The sequence below is a fragment of the Callospermophilus lateralis genome, chromosome 3 (assembly GCF_048772815.1).
Source record: "Callospermophilus lateralis isolate mCalLat2 chromosome 3, mCalLat2.hap1, whole genome shotgun sequence".
NCBI classification, from domain to species: Eukaryota; Metazoa; Chordata; class Mammalia; order Rodentia; family Sciuridae; genus Callospermophilus; species Callospermophilus lateralis.
In genome coordinates, this window is record NC_135307.1 from 85,390,717 (window position 1) to 85,405,171 (window position 14,455).

The window sequence follows — 14,455 nt, forward strand, 5'->3', positions numbered from 1 at the left end:
CTTGGGACACTTCTGCCTTAGCCTCTTGAGCTGCAGGGATTGCAGGCGTGCACCACCATGCCAGGCCTCTGATATTAGATTTTTAAAAAAAAAAAATACCGGGGATTGAACCCAGGGCAGCTTAATCATCAAGCCACATCCCTAGTCCTTTTTAAAATATTTTATTAGAGACACATTCTCACTGAGTTGCTTAGGGCCTCACTAAGTTGCTGAGGCTGGCTTTGAACTTGTGATCCTTCTATCTCACCCTCCAGAGTTGCTGATATTAGATTTCTCTCTTTTTTTTTTTTTTTTTGGTGGTGCTGAGGATTGAACCCAGGCCCTTGTGCATGTGAAGCAAGCACTGTACCAACTGAGCTATATCCCTATCCCCTTGCTATTAGATTTTGACAGGCACTTTTTGTCAAGATTACTAAGACTAATACCTCTATAGCTCTCCAATTCCTTGATGAAGATGATAATCACTGGCAACATCCATTCTCTCTCATTTGGGGATGAATTCAGATTCATTAAAGTGCAAGACATTTAAATCTTGCGGGACACTAAGTCACAGTATGGTGTAAGTAGTCATTACACATTATGAGCAAGCGTCTCTCAGGGTATGAAACACATTTACGAGTAGGCTTTTTCTTTGAACACTGATTGGGAGGTGAGAGTATTATTGACTTTTACTGTGGCTAGGATGCTATGTATTCTGCAATGTAGATGACAATCTTTTACAAGAATAATTAGCCTGGAGTGGTGGTGCAGGCCTCTAATGCCAGCAACTATGGAGGTTGAGGCAGGAGGATTGCAAGCCAGACTCAGCAATTTAGTGAGGCCCTAAGCAACTTAGGGACACACTGTCTCAAAATAATACATAAAAACTCATGGGGATGTAGCTCAGTGGTAAAGCACCCCTGGATTCCATCCCTAGTACAAAAAAAAAAAAAAAAAAAAAGAATCAATAGTTGTAAATAGTTGTATACCTTACATGACTAAGATACCCCTGTAGGTGATATATCTGCTAATAATAATCTGACCCAATATTCTGATTCACTTTTACATATGAAACCTAGGAATTTTGTTCTATATTGTTTAAAGATTGAATTTCTCATGAATGGTAATAGAGGGAATAGTGTATTTTGTTTTTTGGAACTTTATGGAGGGTTAGTCATAATTCTATAAATTGACATCCAGTACCTTACTCTGCTCTTGGTATTTTTGTTGCTCTTACAATTCATATATTGTTTGCAATACACATAGCTTGAATACGTATTTGAAGTGATTCCACAGACAGAAACAAATATCTGATCACTTCATTGGTCTTCTATGTTTCATAATGAAATAATATTTTTGTTATAAATTACCTTCCCTTCTATATTAAAATCGGAGCATTGCTGTGCATATTGATTTAGTAATTATACTTGTAAGTAGATGCTATTATTTAATAATTGTAACTCGAGATAATTATAATTTCATCTCAGGATTTTTGTTTCAAAAAGAGAGGTCTAAGCCGGGCTTGGTTGCACACATGGCAGGAGGATCGCAAGTTCAAAGCCAGCCTCAGCTACTTAGCGAGGTCCTAAGCAACTTAATATTTGATGTTTGATTTCAACATACTGATAAGGCTCCATAAAGATTCCTTTTATTGCAATTATTTACTTTTTATTATTGTTTTAAGAAACTACTACTATTATACAAAGCGGTTTTAGACTCTATCAATCAAGCGTGGACTTCCTTAGGCCGGGAACCTTGGCGGCCTCATTCAGAGGTGCACTTAGTAGTCACCGTCGATATCCTAACCGGAACCTTGGCGCTGTGACGTTGGTTTCCGGCGGTCTCTTTAGAAAGCCGAACAGCTTTGGGCCAAAGGACCATGAGAGGGCCGGAGCCGGGTCCCGAAGCTACCATGGAGGGGGACGTGCTAGACACACTGGAGGCTCTGGGGTAAGTGTTCTTGGGACTTTTCCCTCGAAAACGTAACCTTTTCTTCCGTTTGGCTGCTGCAGCCTCCTCCCCGTCAATCTCCGCTGAGTCTGCGCGGCCCGGTGCAGGCCTCCTCAGCCTTGCTGCTTCCGGCGCTGACGGAGTTAAGCGGGAGGCGGGAGAGAAATCCGTTTAGAGGGTGGAGCAGGGCCGGAGAGCTGGGGCGCGTGGCCCCCTCTTCCAAACTCTTTGCTTAGAAACTCTGCAGCCGGACCCTGCGGGATGGTCTGGCGTGGAGCCGGAGAGCTACCGCCGGTCCTGCAGGCACGCCCGTGCCGGCAGGTGATGTTTATGTTGACGTTGTTTTCGCGCCCGGGGGCGGTCCTGGAACCCGAACTATGGCTGTGGACTCGTCTCCTACAGTGTACAACCCGGCACTTACTTGGGGCTCAAGAGTCAATCATTCCTGCATCTTTGACAGGAGAAAGCATTTTGTTTAGTTCAGTGCGAATCCATGCATTGAACCATTTAATCCGTTCGCTAATACATATTTATGTGCTAGAAAAGGTTTTCGGATTATTATAAACTCACTTAGTCGTGGAAGGTACAAGGAGTCTCTTGCCTGCTGCTATTCACAATTCAGAGTACTTTTATGAGAACTCCCAGGGGTCGAGGTGGCATTGATGTTAACAGCTTGCAGGTGTCGGGGTCCTTATACTCCACAACATAACCTACGCTCATCCCGTTTTTCATCACAGCCCTTGCTCCTATCTTGTTTGCCAATTTGTCAGTCTCTTCAACTTCACTCTTGCTTTTTCTCCCTCCTCCCAAATCAGCTCCTGGAAAACTGGTACCTTCCGGGTTTTGTTTACTGCTGCGCTCCCAGCAACATCCCAGATTGGGGTCTGTCACGTGTATGGTGACTGAGTGAATGGGCAAATGAATGAATACAAGTTCAAAGGAAACTTGCACAGAAGTAAGCATAGGACCAGATTATTTGAGAGTCGAAAAGATTCCTATTAAAAACCTAAAAAGCTTGGAGCAATCTGCATAGTCTTTTGCTGTGCTGCATGCAAGGACTTCTTAATGGGGTGAACTGTGCCTTCGCAGTACTGTGTAAAACTTGAAACCCTTATGTCCTTGATTTTTCTCCCCCAAACTACATTTGTGCCTCTACCAACTGCTTCTTTAGTTGCACCCAGATAAAACCTACTCTGCTGTGACCCTGCATTAGAGAACTTCACGTTAGTAGCTCTTGAATAAATGTTTGTTTAATGAAGGAACAGATAGTGATTATTTAAGAGGCATTTGTTTTTGTTTTTACTTATGTGCAATCCCTTGGAAATTCTTACTTAACTTGATTAAAGAAGTAATGAAGACAGGAAGTTAAAATACTTCAAAGTGTTTAGACTCTAGTTTGATTGCCAAAGTACTCCCAATAAGAACAATGGGATCCTGTAAATCATTTATGAAAAGGGGGAAAACAGTGTTTTTATTCCTTCTTTCATTCCTTGAACTTACTGTTTATATTTTAGTGTTTTGGAAAATGAAGTTTTCTGTAGTTCTGACTTTTATCAAGAAAAATTAGTTTCACATTATTCAGTATGGGAAGTAAAAGAGTTTGCATACTATAAAATTGTTTATTTTTCCTAGAATACCTGAGGAAAAGGGTTTGAAATGCGAATTCCATGATAATGAAATGTGAAAAAATAGTTTTTACAGTATGTTATAATTTATACTGTTTTCAAATGTCCATGTAAATAGTGACTAATGTATTTTCTATTGTGGTTTTAGACATTTAGGATATCAGTGAAGGTGCTTTAGTTTGTTGTATAAAGAAATTAATGGGAGGAACTAAAAGGGAATCTGATAAAGAATAATTTAATGTTATAGTATATTATGAATGAAAACGGTTGGAATCACTCAGTTTCCTCATCTCTGAAATGAGTGTTTTGGAGCAGATGATTTCACAGTAGTTCATGATTTTGTGGAACAGTAGATCTCAACCAGTAGGTCTTGTTATACATTAGAGTCATGTATGGAACTGGGAGCAGTGGCACCCTTCTGTAATCTCAGTGACTCTGGAGGCTAAGGTAGGAGGATCATAAATTCAAGGCCAGCGTTAGCAGTTAGTGAGACCCTGTCTCAGAAAAAAAAAAATCATGTATGGAGGTTGTGAAAAATGTTCCCCATTCTGGCAGATACCACAGCTGACTGAATGATCATCTGCAGAGGTGCAGTACAGACTTGAATATTTTTACAAAGCTTCACAGCTTAGATTGAGAGCTACTATTATAGAAGGTAACACAACTGTATGTTGAGCACTGTTCTGAGGTATTGGTGATGAACACAGTAATCTTGGTTCTTGTCCCTGTTGGGCTTACAGTCAAGTGCAGAAACAGACAGGGTCACACAAATAATCATAAACTGTAACGAGTGCTTCAAATGAAAGGAACAGTAATATTTTAGAAAGCTTAGTGGTAGGTTCCTGAGTAATTGACTTTTGGGATAAAATAGGAAGGGAGAATAGAAGTTAAGTACGTGAGATTGGATGGAAAAGGAGAATAAAGGTGTCCTTATAGTGAGAACAAAACATGAAGACCTTGAAGTAGGAAGGAGCATGTTGTATTAGAAGAAAAGGAAGTAACTTCATGTGGTAGGAAGGCAGAGTGCAAGGGACACAGTGGTGGGAGATTGGAAGCAAGAGTCAGGTGAGGAGTAGCACATGCAGCAACTTTTTAGGCTTTGTTGTAGATTTTATTCTTTAATAGCAATGGAATATGACAGAAGGGTTTTAAATAAAAAAGGGAGTGATTATATATCTATTTGGAAAGGTATATCTCTCAGCAAATGAATTGGAGAATTTAGTGGCCTGAGACATTGTTTAGTGGCAGTGAATATGAAAAGAAGTACATTATAAGACTTAGTGAGTAATTGGATATTAGATTTCAGGGATTCATTTCTTTAGTTAATATTAAGCACCAAAGTGAAATGACACTGTAGAATCTAAATTGAATAGGAAATTAAGTGAAGAAAGGAGGGAACTAGTAAATAGAATGTAGAAGGACCAATGGAATGGAAGTAGTGAGATCAAAGAGTAGTTGTAGGTGAGTAGTCAAAAAGGCAAGCTGGAAGGATAGATGTAGTAGGTTGTGGTGAGGGAGTGATGTGTTTGAATTTGTGATTTGGGAGGTGGAGTAGGTGTAGCGAAGGCAAGGTCCAGGAGATAGCTGATTGATATAAGGTAAAGAAGGTTGGTAAAAAGGAAATTGGGAAATTGCAAGTTCAGAGTACCAGATAGGATATACATATGGACTTTGAATAAACTCATTATAGTGGCAAGAATACAGGTGGAGAGGAAAGGTGATAAAAGGGAATGCTGAGTGTCCAGGAGATTGATAGATGAAAAACACAAGTGGAAGAGGGTGGCAGATCTGACTGGCTAGACCTTTTGAGAGAGCAGGAACAGTGATTTGGATACTGTCTTGGAAAGCAAGGAGGACAAAAACCTATCAACCGATCTTGTGCAATTTGAGAATAAAAATAAGGAAAGCTAGAGGTGATAGGGATAAACTTTTTGAGTGATATTGACAAAATATGAGTTGTTTATGGGTGGAACACAGTGGAAGAGATGGGAAGCAGGTAGGGGTGGAGAGCTGAATCAGAGGCTCCACTAGTCAGGTTGGCAAATGACAGGGGAAAATACACAATCTCATGTTATGTTAGCTGGTGAAAATAAACAGAAAGTAAGTAAGGCCCTGGATGTCTTTCTCTCTGAGGAAAGTTGCCAGTATCCTTAATGGAAAGATGTGGATCACCTAGCTTGAAGTGATGCCAGACTACTACCAATGGTTCCAGTAAGAGGCCCTGGTGGGGAGGTAATCTAGGCTTAGGAGGGGTATCACCAGTGTTTGGAATAACAATATCACTTTCCTAATAGGAATGTATAGAACAAACTAAGAGCATGGCTATTCTCAGTAAATAGCAGAATTGCATTGGGAAATCAAAGCAAGCATGCAGTAGTAGTAGTGATAAGCACTAAACAGTTGCTAAATATGGCATAAATAGACTCTTGAATACCTGCTGTAATTTCTCCTAGTCTACAAGGGTAAAAACAATGAGCAGTGATGACAAACATTGAGAGATATTTAAGTGAAAAAAAAAAGTTTCTTAGTACTGTGCTGTTTAATGAGAGGTCTGTGGACCAGCAGCATTGATATCACCTGGGAATTAGGAATACAGAATCTTAGATCTCACTATTGCTCTGCTGAATTAGTCTATTTTAACAAGACCCTCAGGAGATCAATATACATATGAAAGTTTAAGAAGCATTGCTCTAGTCTGATGTACTATTTCCTACTGTTATTCAATTCTAGCAGAATATTTTCAGATACTTCTATTATGTAAAACAATTAGATATGTTTCTGAATGGCGACAGTTCAGTAGGGGAAGTAGGGATTAAGAACATAGGGCTGTAGCAATAGAGTGTATGGCTCAGTTCCTAGCCAGTTAGCTATGATTATGACAGTCCCAAGGAAGTTCTCTCTCTGTACTTCAGTTTTCTCATCTGTAAAATGAGGTTAAGAATAGTACCTACTCTAATAGGTATTATGGCAATTAAATGAGGTAATATATGCATAACGCTTAGGGCTAGCCTAAGTAAGTAGTTTGTGTTAGCTACTGTTACAATTATTAGATATTCAGAATTGTTAAATGTATTTATGTTTTCCTCTTTATTTTTACCTTACTGGATTAGCTAAGGCATTAAATATTATGAATTTTTTCCTTTGGTGATTTGAGCAGTTTTTATTGAATTTGATAAATGGCATTTCAATGAAAACTGACTTACATCTACCAATATGAATTAGTAAACATTTATTCAGGAGTTTATGATTATTTTATTGCAGAAATGAAAGCAAATGGGGGAAATAAGACATTTACTATTAAGTCTCAATGAAAATCACTGTATGATATGGAGGAAGAGGTGAGACATAGAGGAAGCAGCCTTGGGCTGGGGGTGCAGTCCCAGTTCTGCCTTTTATTTGCTGAATCATCTGGGTCAGGTTAGTTGCTTAGTTTCCTTATAGGTATTGACAGATGTTTGAGTTCATACGGAGTATTTGGGCTAAATTCACTTAAATCCTAATGCCATTGTGTATTTGCTTATTTTCTAGTCCTATAGAATTAGGATAATACCACCTCAAAGCATTGTTATAATGATTGAATGAATTGTATATGACTAGCATTGTGCCTGGCCTGCTACTTAAGGCAGGTATCCTCACCTTGTTAAGTCTTAATTTCTTTACCTGCAAAGTGGGAGTCAGAAAATATTCCCCATGTGATACAACTGGAGAATTCAGAGAAAAACAAATGCAAATGACTTAAACATATGCAGAGACACATAGCCTTGCTTATAAAAGAAATGTAAATTAAAACTACATTGACCTACCACATAGTCAGAATTCCAAGTTTGATACTTTCAGTGAATTACCAGACAGTGATAGGTACTTTGATAGTACAACTCCTGTAGAGGAAGATTTAATAATGAAGATTTAATAATGTCTAACAAAATTATATATCTATATACTCTTTGATCCCAAAATCCCACCTTTAGGAATCTATCCCAAATATACACTGATGAAACTTTGCCAAATTATAATAACAAAATAGTAGAAACTACCAGGATATCCTCATTAGAAGCTGATGAAGATATGATGTATTCAGACAGATAATACACAGCTATAAAAATGATTGTAATTTATCTGTACGTATTCATCTCTAGTAAATGCAAATATATGTATGAGCATGTATGTTTGAAGGAAGCAATACAACAGTATGTAATAGGCTACCTTTTATCCTAAAAAAGGAGAAAAATATATATGCTTGTATTATTTTAAAAACTATTATAGAAGTATAACCCCAAACTTGTAAATATGGTTACATGTTGGGTGGGAGGCAGAGCATAGGGAATAGAATAAGATTAAGATTGTGAACTAGATTTGTGTGAATGTACCTTGTTTTGTAAATTAGACTTTAAATCCACAGAAATATTTTATATAATTATAAAGCAGAATTAAATAAAAATGAAATCAAAACAAAACAAATCCCAAGCTATGGAATCAACCCAGGTGCCCTACAACAGATGAATGGATAAAGAAAATGTGGTATATATACACAATGGAATATTACTCAGCCATAAAAAGAATGACATTGTGACATTTGCTGGAAATGGGTGGATCTGGAGACTTAGCATAGCTATTTTGAAACTTTAAGGTTCTTGTCAAATACATTTGCAAAAGTATTTAAAAGTATAAAATTGTGAAATGGAAAAAAAATGATTTAGGTTAAATTGATCTCATAGGTATTTTTCAGGTTTAGGTTTTTGAAATTTAAAATTTGCGCCTGTATTTTTTTTCACTATAAATCTTATTTTTGGAACTAATATAAAACTGAAAAAATTCCTATTATCTGACTTTGTATTATCTGTAATATTGACAATTGTTAGATAGTTTTATGGTAAAATGTTAAAATATGGGGAAAAAAGCCAAATACTATTTGTATAGAGTAAGAATTGGCAAACTATTTCTGTAAAAGGCCAGATAGTTAACATTATAGGCTTTACTGATCAATTACCTGGTTATAACTGCTCACATCTGCTGTGGTAGTATGAAAGCAGCCATAGACAATTCTGTAAATTAGTATTTTTATTCCCTGTGTTCTAATATCACTTTATGTACCGAAACAGGTAGCATATAATTTTATATACATGTAATCTCTAATTTAAATTTTATTCCTAAGCCTGAATAGGCCTTGATAGAGAATATTAGATTTTTTTTCTTTTCTTTTTTAATTGCCTTTTCTTCTAGGTATAAGGGACCACTGTTAGAAGAACAAGCCCTTACCAAAGCAGCAGAAGGTGGACTGTCTTCACCTGAATTTTCAGAGCTCTGTATTTGGTTAGGCTCTCAAATAAAATCATTGTGCAACTTGGAAGAAAGTATCACTTCAACTGGTATTGTCATTTAGTTTTATTTACCTTTCTGTTATTACTAATAAACTGATAGCTCATAATTTATAATCTTATTAATTATGGGATCACAGTAGAAAGAAAAATTGCTAATGGGGAGAAGTTCAGTATGGGATATTAAAAATCTTGATTTAGAATTTTATAGTAATATAAAACTGATTTTCAAATTTGATGTAAAATTATGAACAATACTATTTATCTGCTGTGTTGACTCTAGTATTGTTCTTTAGCAAAAAATAGTCTGAATTTGGTTATTTAAAAAAATTTTTTTAATATGACTCAGTTTTGAACTAATTTTATATACATGTAATCTCTAATTTAAATTATTCCTAAGCCTGAAACTCAGGGCATGTATTTATATAGAAATACTTTTATAAAAATATGCCCTGACTCAAAGCTTATTCAATTTATTATCATGTTGGTAACTGGAGTCCTTGTGGATCTTTTTTTATTTTATTTTATTTTTTGGTACCAGGGATTGAACTTGGGGGCACTCGACACTGAATCACATCTCCAGCCCTATTTTTTGTATTTTTTATTTAGAGACATGGTCTCACTGAATTGCCTTGCTGAGATTGACTTTGCACTGTTGATCTTCCTGCCTCAGCTTCCTGAGCTGCTGGGATTACAGTCATGCACCACCCACCTGCCCCCGCCCCCGCTCTCTGCCCAATCTTTGGTATAATTTCAGATAGTGTGAGAAAATAAAACATGAAAAACTATTGGGCATTTGCTAGGGAACAAAATAGTCTTCCCTTCTAAAGCTGTCCTTTGAAATTATTTTTTTCCTTGCCAAATTTAACAGAAGTTGGGCTGGGAATGTAGCTCAGTGGTAGAGTACTTCCATAGCGGGTTCCATCTCTAGCACTGCAAACACAAAAGAAAACAAGCAACAAATTTAACAGAATTCCTGTGAAACAAAGTAAAATAATGTGAATTCAAAACAAGGCACAAGTTCCTACATAATTACATTGCAAATTAAAGATAATGAAACTTAATTAAATGATTGCATTTAATAATCTGGTTAGAAATAAAAAAGAAATGGGTAATTTACTCTGAAGCCAGTTACAATAATTGTAGATCTAATAATGTTTTAAGTGTTTCAATTGCTAATTCCAAATATTTCCAGTTTACCTGATTTTATGGAGAGTTCATTGGACAAAACTTGTCAGAGATTTAAATATAAGTGTTTGCAATCTTGTTATTACAGATGTTCTTAAATTGATATTTTTGTTCTTAAATTTAAGCCTAAACACTTGCGCGTGCGTGTACACACACACACACACACACACACACACTTTGTATGGAAATTATTTGCCTTAACCTAAGCTTTGTAGTTACACATCTAAGGATTAAATGTGAAAGTGAAAATTTAGAATTGAATATAAAATTGAAATTAATGAGGTAGATTTCATAGTATTGGATTATATGGTAAGTACTTAGTAAATGTATTATGATTTTTCTTTTTTAAAGGGAGAGATGACCTAGAGAGCTTCCAACTTGAGATAAGTGGTTTTTTAAAAGAAATGGCATGTCCATATTCTGTTCTCATATCAGGAGATATTAAAGATCGTTTAAAAAACAAGGATGACTGTTTGAAACTTCTATGTAAGTTATATTTCCTTGGACATTTAAATGCATGTGTTTGATCTGGTTTTGTTATTTTCAAGCCAAAATTTATGCAGTTTCATTAATGAAACATTACTCATTTTATCTGTTGAAAATATTTTAGTATTTGATTTAAAATATGATGCTGTCTCATATGTTTGCATAAATAAATTTAAGTAAATTCTACGAGTATATCCTCTAACACTTGGGATATTATGGCTTAATATAGAATGCCTTATGTTTGTACTTTCCATTTCCTTCACCTTATTCGTCTCTTAGCATTTATGACTAGATGTGTAAAGTTGGTGATCTCCAAGGTCCTATTTAATTTAAAACTCTGGAAACTAGACTGCTAAGGAGATCATGAGATCTCATTTTAGTGATAGGCATTGAATGATAATCTGTTCAAAAACATTTATTGATCACCTACTCTTGTACCAAAAACTGTTATAGGCACCAGGAAGATGTCAGTGTTTTGTTTTGTTTTTTTAAGAAAAGATTGTATAGTCCTTTTTGATTATCAAAATACATGCTCAGGAGGAATGTGATGGGGTGTTAATATTTATGGATACCAAGTTTCACTGGGGAAGATGAAAAAGTTCTGGAGATTGATGGGATAATGGCAATGCAATAATATAAATATGCTTATTGTTACAGAGCTTTATGCCTAAAAATGGCTAAAATGGTAAAGTTTTAAACTTACATGCTGATTGTGTAAGTCTTAGAAAGTAGACAAAATTGTAAAGAAGAAAATAATTTATAACTTTCCTACCTATTGAGAATTATGAATACTTTTGGTGTATTTTCTTTTGGGGGGGCGAGTACTTGGGAATGAATTCAGGGGCATTCGACCACAGAGCCACATCCCCAGCCCTATTTTGTATTTTAGAGACAGGATCTCACTGAGTTGTTTAGTGCCTTGCTTTTGCTGAAATTGGATTTGAACTCTCAATCCTCCTGCCTCAACCTCCGAAGATGCTGGTATTACAGGCTTATGTCACTGTGCCTTGCAACTTTTTGGTGTATTTTCTTTCCCTTTTTCTTGTGTGTGTGTGTACACACACACACACACACACACACACACACACAGAGGAATGATTGAGAAACTGTTACAGATGCAGTTCCTTTTCCTCTTCCCCTCATTTAATGTATTATTCTACTCTTCATTTCCCCCTCACTTCCTGTTGTTATTATTTTGTGATACTGGTGATTAAATCCAGGACCTTGTGCATGCTAGGCAAGTGCTCCTTTTATTTTATTTTATTTTGAGACAGAGTCTCATTAAATTACCAATGTTGGCTTTGAACTTGCAATCTTCCTGCCTCAGCCTCCCAGGTAGCTGGGATTACATGTGTACTCCACTATGCCCAGCTTATTTTTTTTTTTTTATCAAATTGATTTAAATTAACTATATTACTTTTTATTGGCATAATATTTTTAGTTAATAGATTTCAAGTTTGGAGGTATTTGAATTTTTTTTCTATTTTAAAACAATATGTGTTTCTGGTTAGTTTTACTTAGACAAAGACTATGAACATTTTAAAAAATCTCTTGTCTAGTTATATTGCCATATTTTGCTTCAGAAATCAATTCACACTCTTACCAAAATTTACTCTTTATCTTTAGTTTAACTGAAGTATAGTTATAGTTAGCTGTTTGAATCATATTTAGTCATATAATAATCTTGCTGTTGCTCCTGGAATGTTTGTAGTGTGCTTAAAATAAAAAAGGGCTACATTCCTTCCTATGGGAAAAACTTTAATGAATCAGGAGGAAAACATGAGAACTTAACTAGAAAAATGTATGAAGTATATAAGACATGAACATGTATTATAAAGAAAAAAATTTTTTTTTTTTGTACTGGGAATTGAACCCAGGGGCACTCAACCACTGAGCCACATCCCCAACCCTTTTTAAGATATTTTATTTAGAGACAGGGTCTTGCTGTGTTGCTTAGGGCCTTGCTAAGTTGCTGAAGCTGGCTTTGAACTCGCAATCCTCCTGCCTCAGCCTCTTTGGATTACAGGCGTGTGCCACCACACCCTGCAAGAAAAAGAATTTTAAAATTGCTTACAAAATGAAAAGATGCACAATGTTTTTCAAAATCAAGGCATTATAAAAATAAAATAATACAAGTGTGTAGGATAACAAATTCTTATATACTGTAGACATGCTATGGGGGTCAAATAACTGGTGTAGCCTCTTAGGAGGACAGCTTTTCAAAATCATAGTTAAAAACTCACCTCTCTTTGACCTGGTAATTCATTGTCTCTGAATACATATCTAATGCCCTAAATATTGAAAGATAAATGAAAAGGATGTTTATTACAACATTGTGATATCAAGAAGACTGGAAACCTGAGTGTCCACAAATAGTTAAATGGGGATGGTGCATTTATGCAGTGATATCACAATCTATAGTCATTAGGAAAAATGAAAGTAGATCAAATGTGCTTTTATGGAGTAATCTCTGAGATACGTTGCTAGTAAAAAGCAACATAGAACATGCATAATTTACTCTTGTATAAAAGAAACAAAAGTACACAGATAGTGAATTTGTGTATTAAATATACATATATGTACATATATATGCATATTAAATATACATATATGTGCATATATATACATATTAAATATACATATGTGTGTGTGTATATATATATATATAAACACAAATATATGTCTAAAAAAATGCCCAAGCAACTAATAATGTTGGTCTCTTCTGGGAAGGGAATCTGAGGATCTGTGGTAGGAAGACAACTTACTTTTCCCTGTATTGTTTATACTCTGCATAGGTTAGTTTTATAAGTACTAGACTAAACTCTTGATTGAACTATTGCTTAGAGCATGCTTCTGCAGAACAAATGCAGACTTCCAAAGATACATTTCTGAAGAACTAGTAATCTCTTTTAATGAGATTTTTAAATCAGAGGGTCCTTAGTGTAGTCCTCATCAATGAAGTATGGTAGATACTGGTTGTAACTTTTTGGTATTTGGCTCTTTAGACTGTAATATGTAGATTGCCTAGAAAATTAGTGGTTTTTCTCTCTCCATGAGAGTCACCTTGACTCTAAAACAAACTACACAGATGTCCAACTTCTGCTTCATCTCTGTTCATTTAGAATCTCTGAGGATGGGATCCTGGTATCTATACTTTTTATACAGTTTCCTAGATATTGTGTTCTCAGCTGAATTTGAAACTGCTATATTAAATTGTGGCTTTTGTGTATTGTCAATTTTAACTAAGGACAAAAACAATATCATAACTGTTGTAGTGAAAAGTTAATTTAAAATAAGACTATCCATCAAAGACTTTTTAGTAATTTTCTTAAATATGGCTTTTGAAAGAATAGAATAGAATAGTGAAAGGAGAGGGAGTTGTGAATAGCTTCGTGTGGTCTTTCCTGATTCACATTGTTCTGTCCATGTATAGGTGAGTTAGAGCTACACATTTTCTCCTAGCCCAGTGCTTTCTCATAAGAGAATGTGTTAGTAAAGTCTCATACATTCTTAATTTTTTGGTAGGTCTTTTCTACTGGATTTTAAACTCTTTAAGGGTAGGCAGTCTCTCTGATTTTGCAACTCCATTGTATACACTGTGCCTGACTCAGAACAAAATGTGTAGGTACATTGAAATAGCATTGTAGATCATTTACTGTATTAATTAAAATGGAACTGCAGCCAGCTAGTGCAAAATCAAGGAGAATATAATAAGTCATTTATTCGTTCATTCCTCTTTTACCTGATGGTATTAAACAAACTCATTTTCATTTTTATTTTTAGTGCCCCCCCTCTTTTTTTACTCATTCATTTATTCAAACTAAGTCTTAGAGTAAATCTATACAGGTAAAATAGGTGAAAAGTGAAGCTTCTCCTTTGGAGGGACCTGGAGCCTTGTATGCTTGACTCTAG

The 14,455-nt window shown here is 35.6% G+C and overlaps 1 protein-coding gene across 1 annotated transcript in view; it reads left to right on the plus strand.

The window, feature by feature from the left end:
• Positions 1-1,839: 1,839 nt before the first annotated feature.
• Fam98b (family with sequence similarity 98 member B) overlaps positions 1,840-14,455 on the plus strand; it is a 30,201-nt gene continuing 17,585 nt past the window's right edge. The window contains exons 1-3 of the mRNA XM_076848477.1: positions 1,840-1,929; positions 8,775-8,920; positions 10,409-10,543. Coding sequence (XP_076704592.1) covers positions 1,859-1,929; positions 8,775-8,920; positions 10,409-10,543 — 352 coding nt within the window. The 5' untranslated portion in view covers positions 1,840-1,858. The remainder of the gene's footprint in view (positions 1,930-8,774; positions 8,921-10,408; positions 10,544-14,455) is intronic.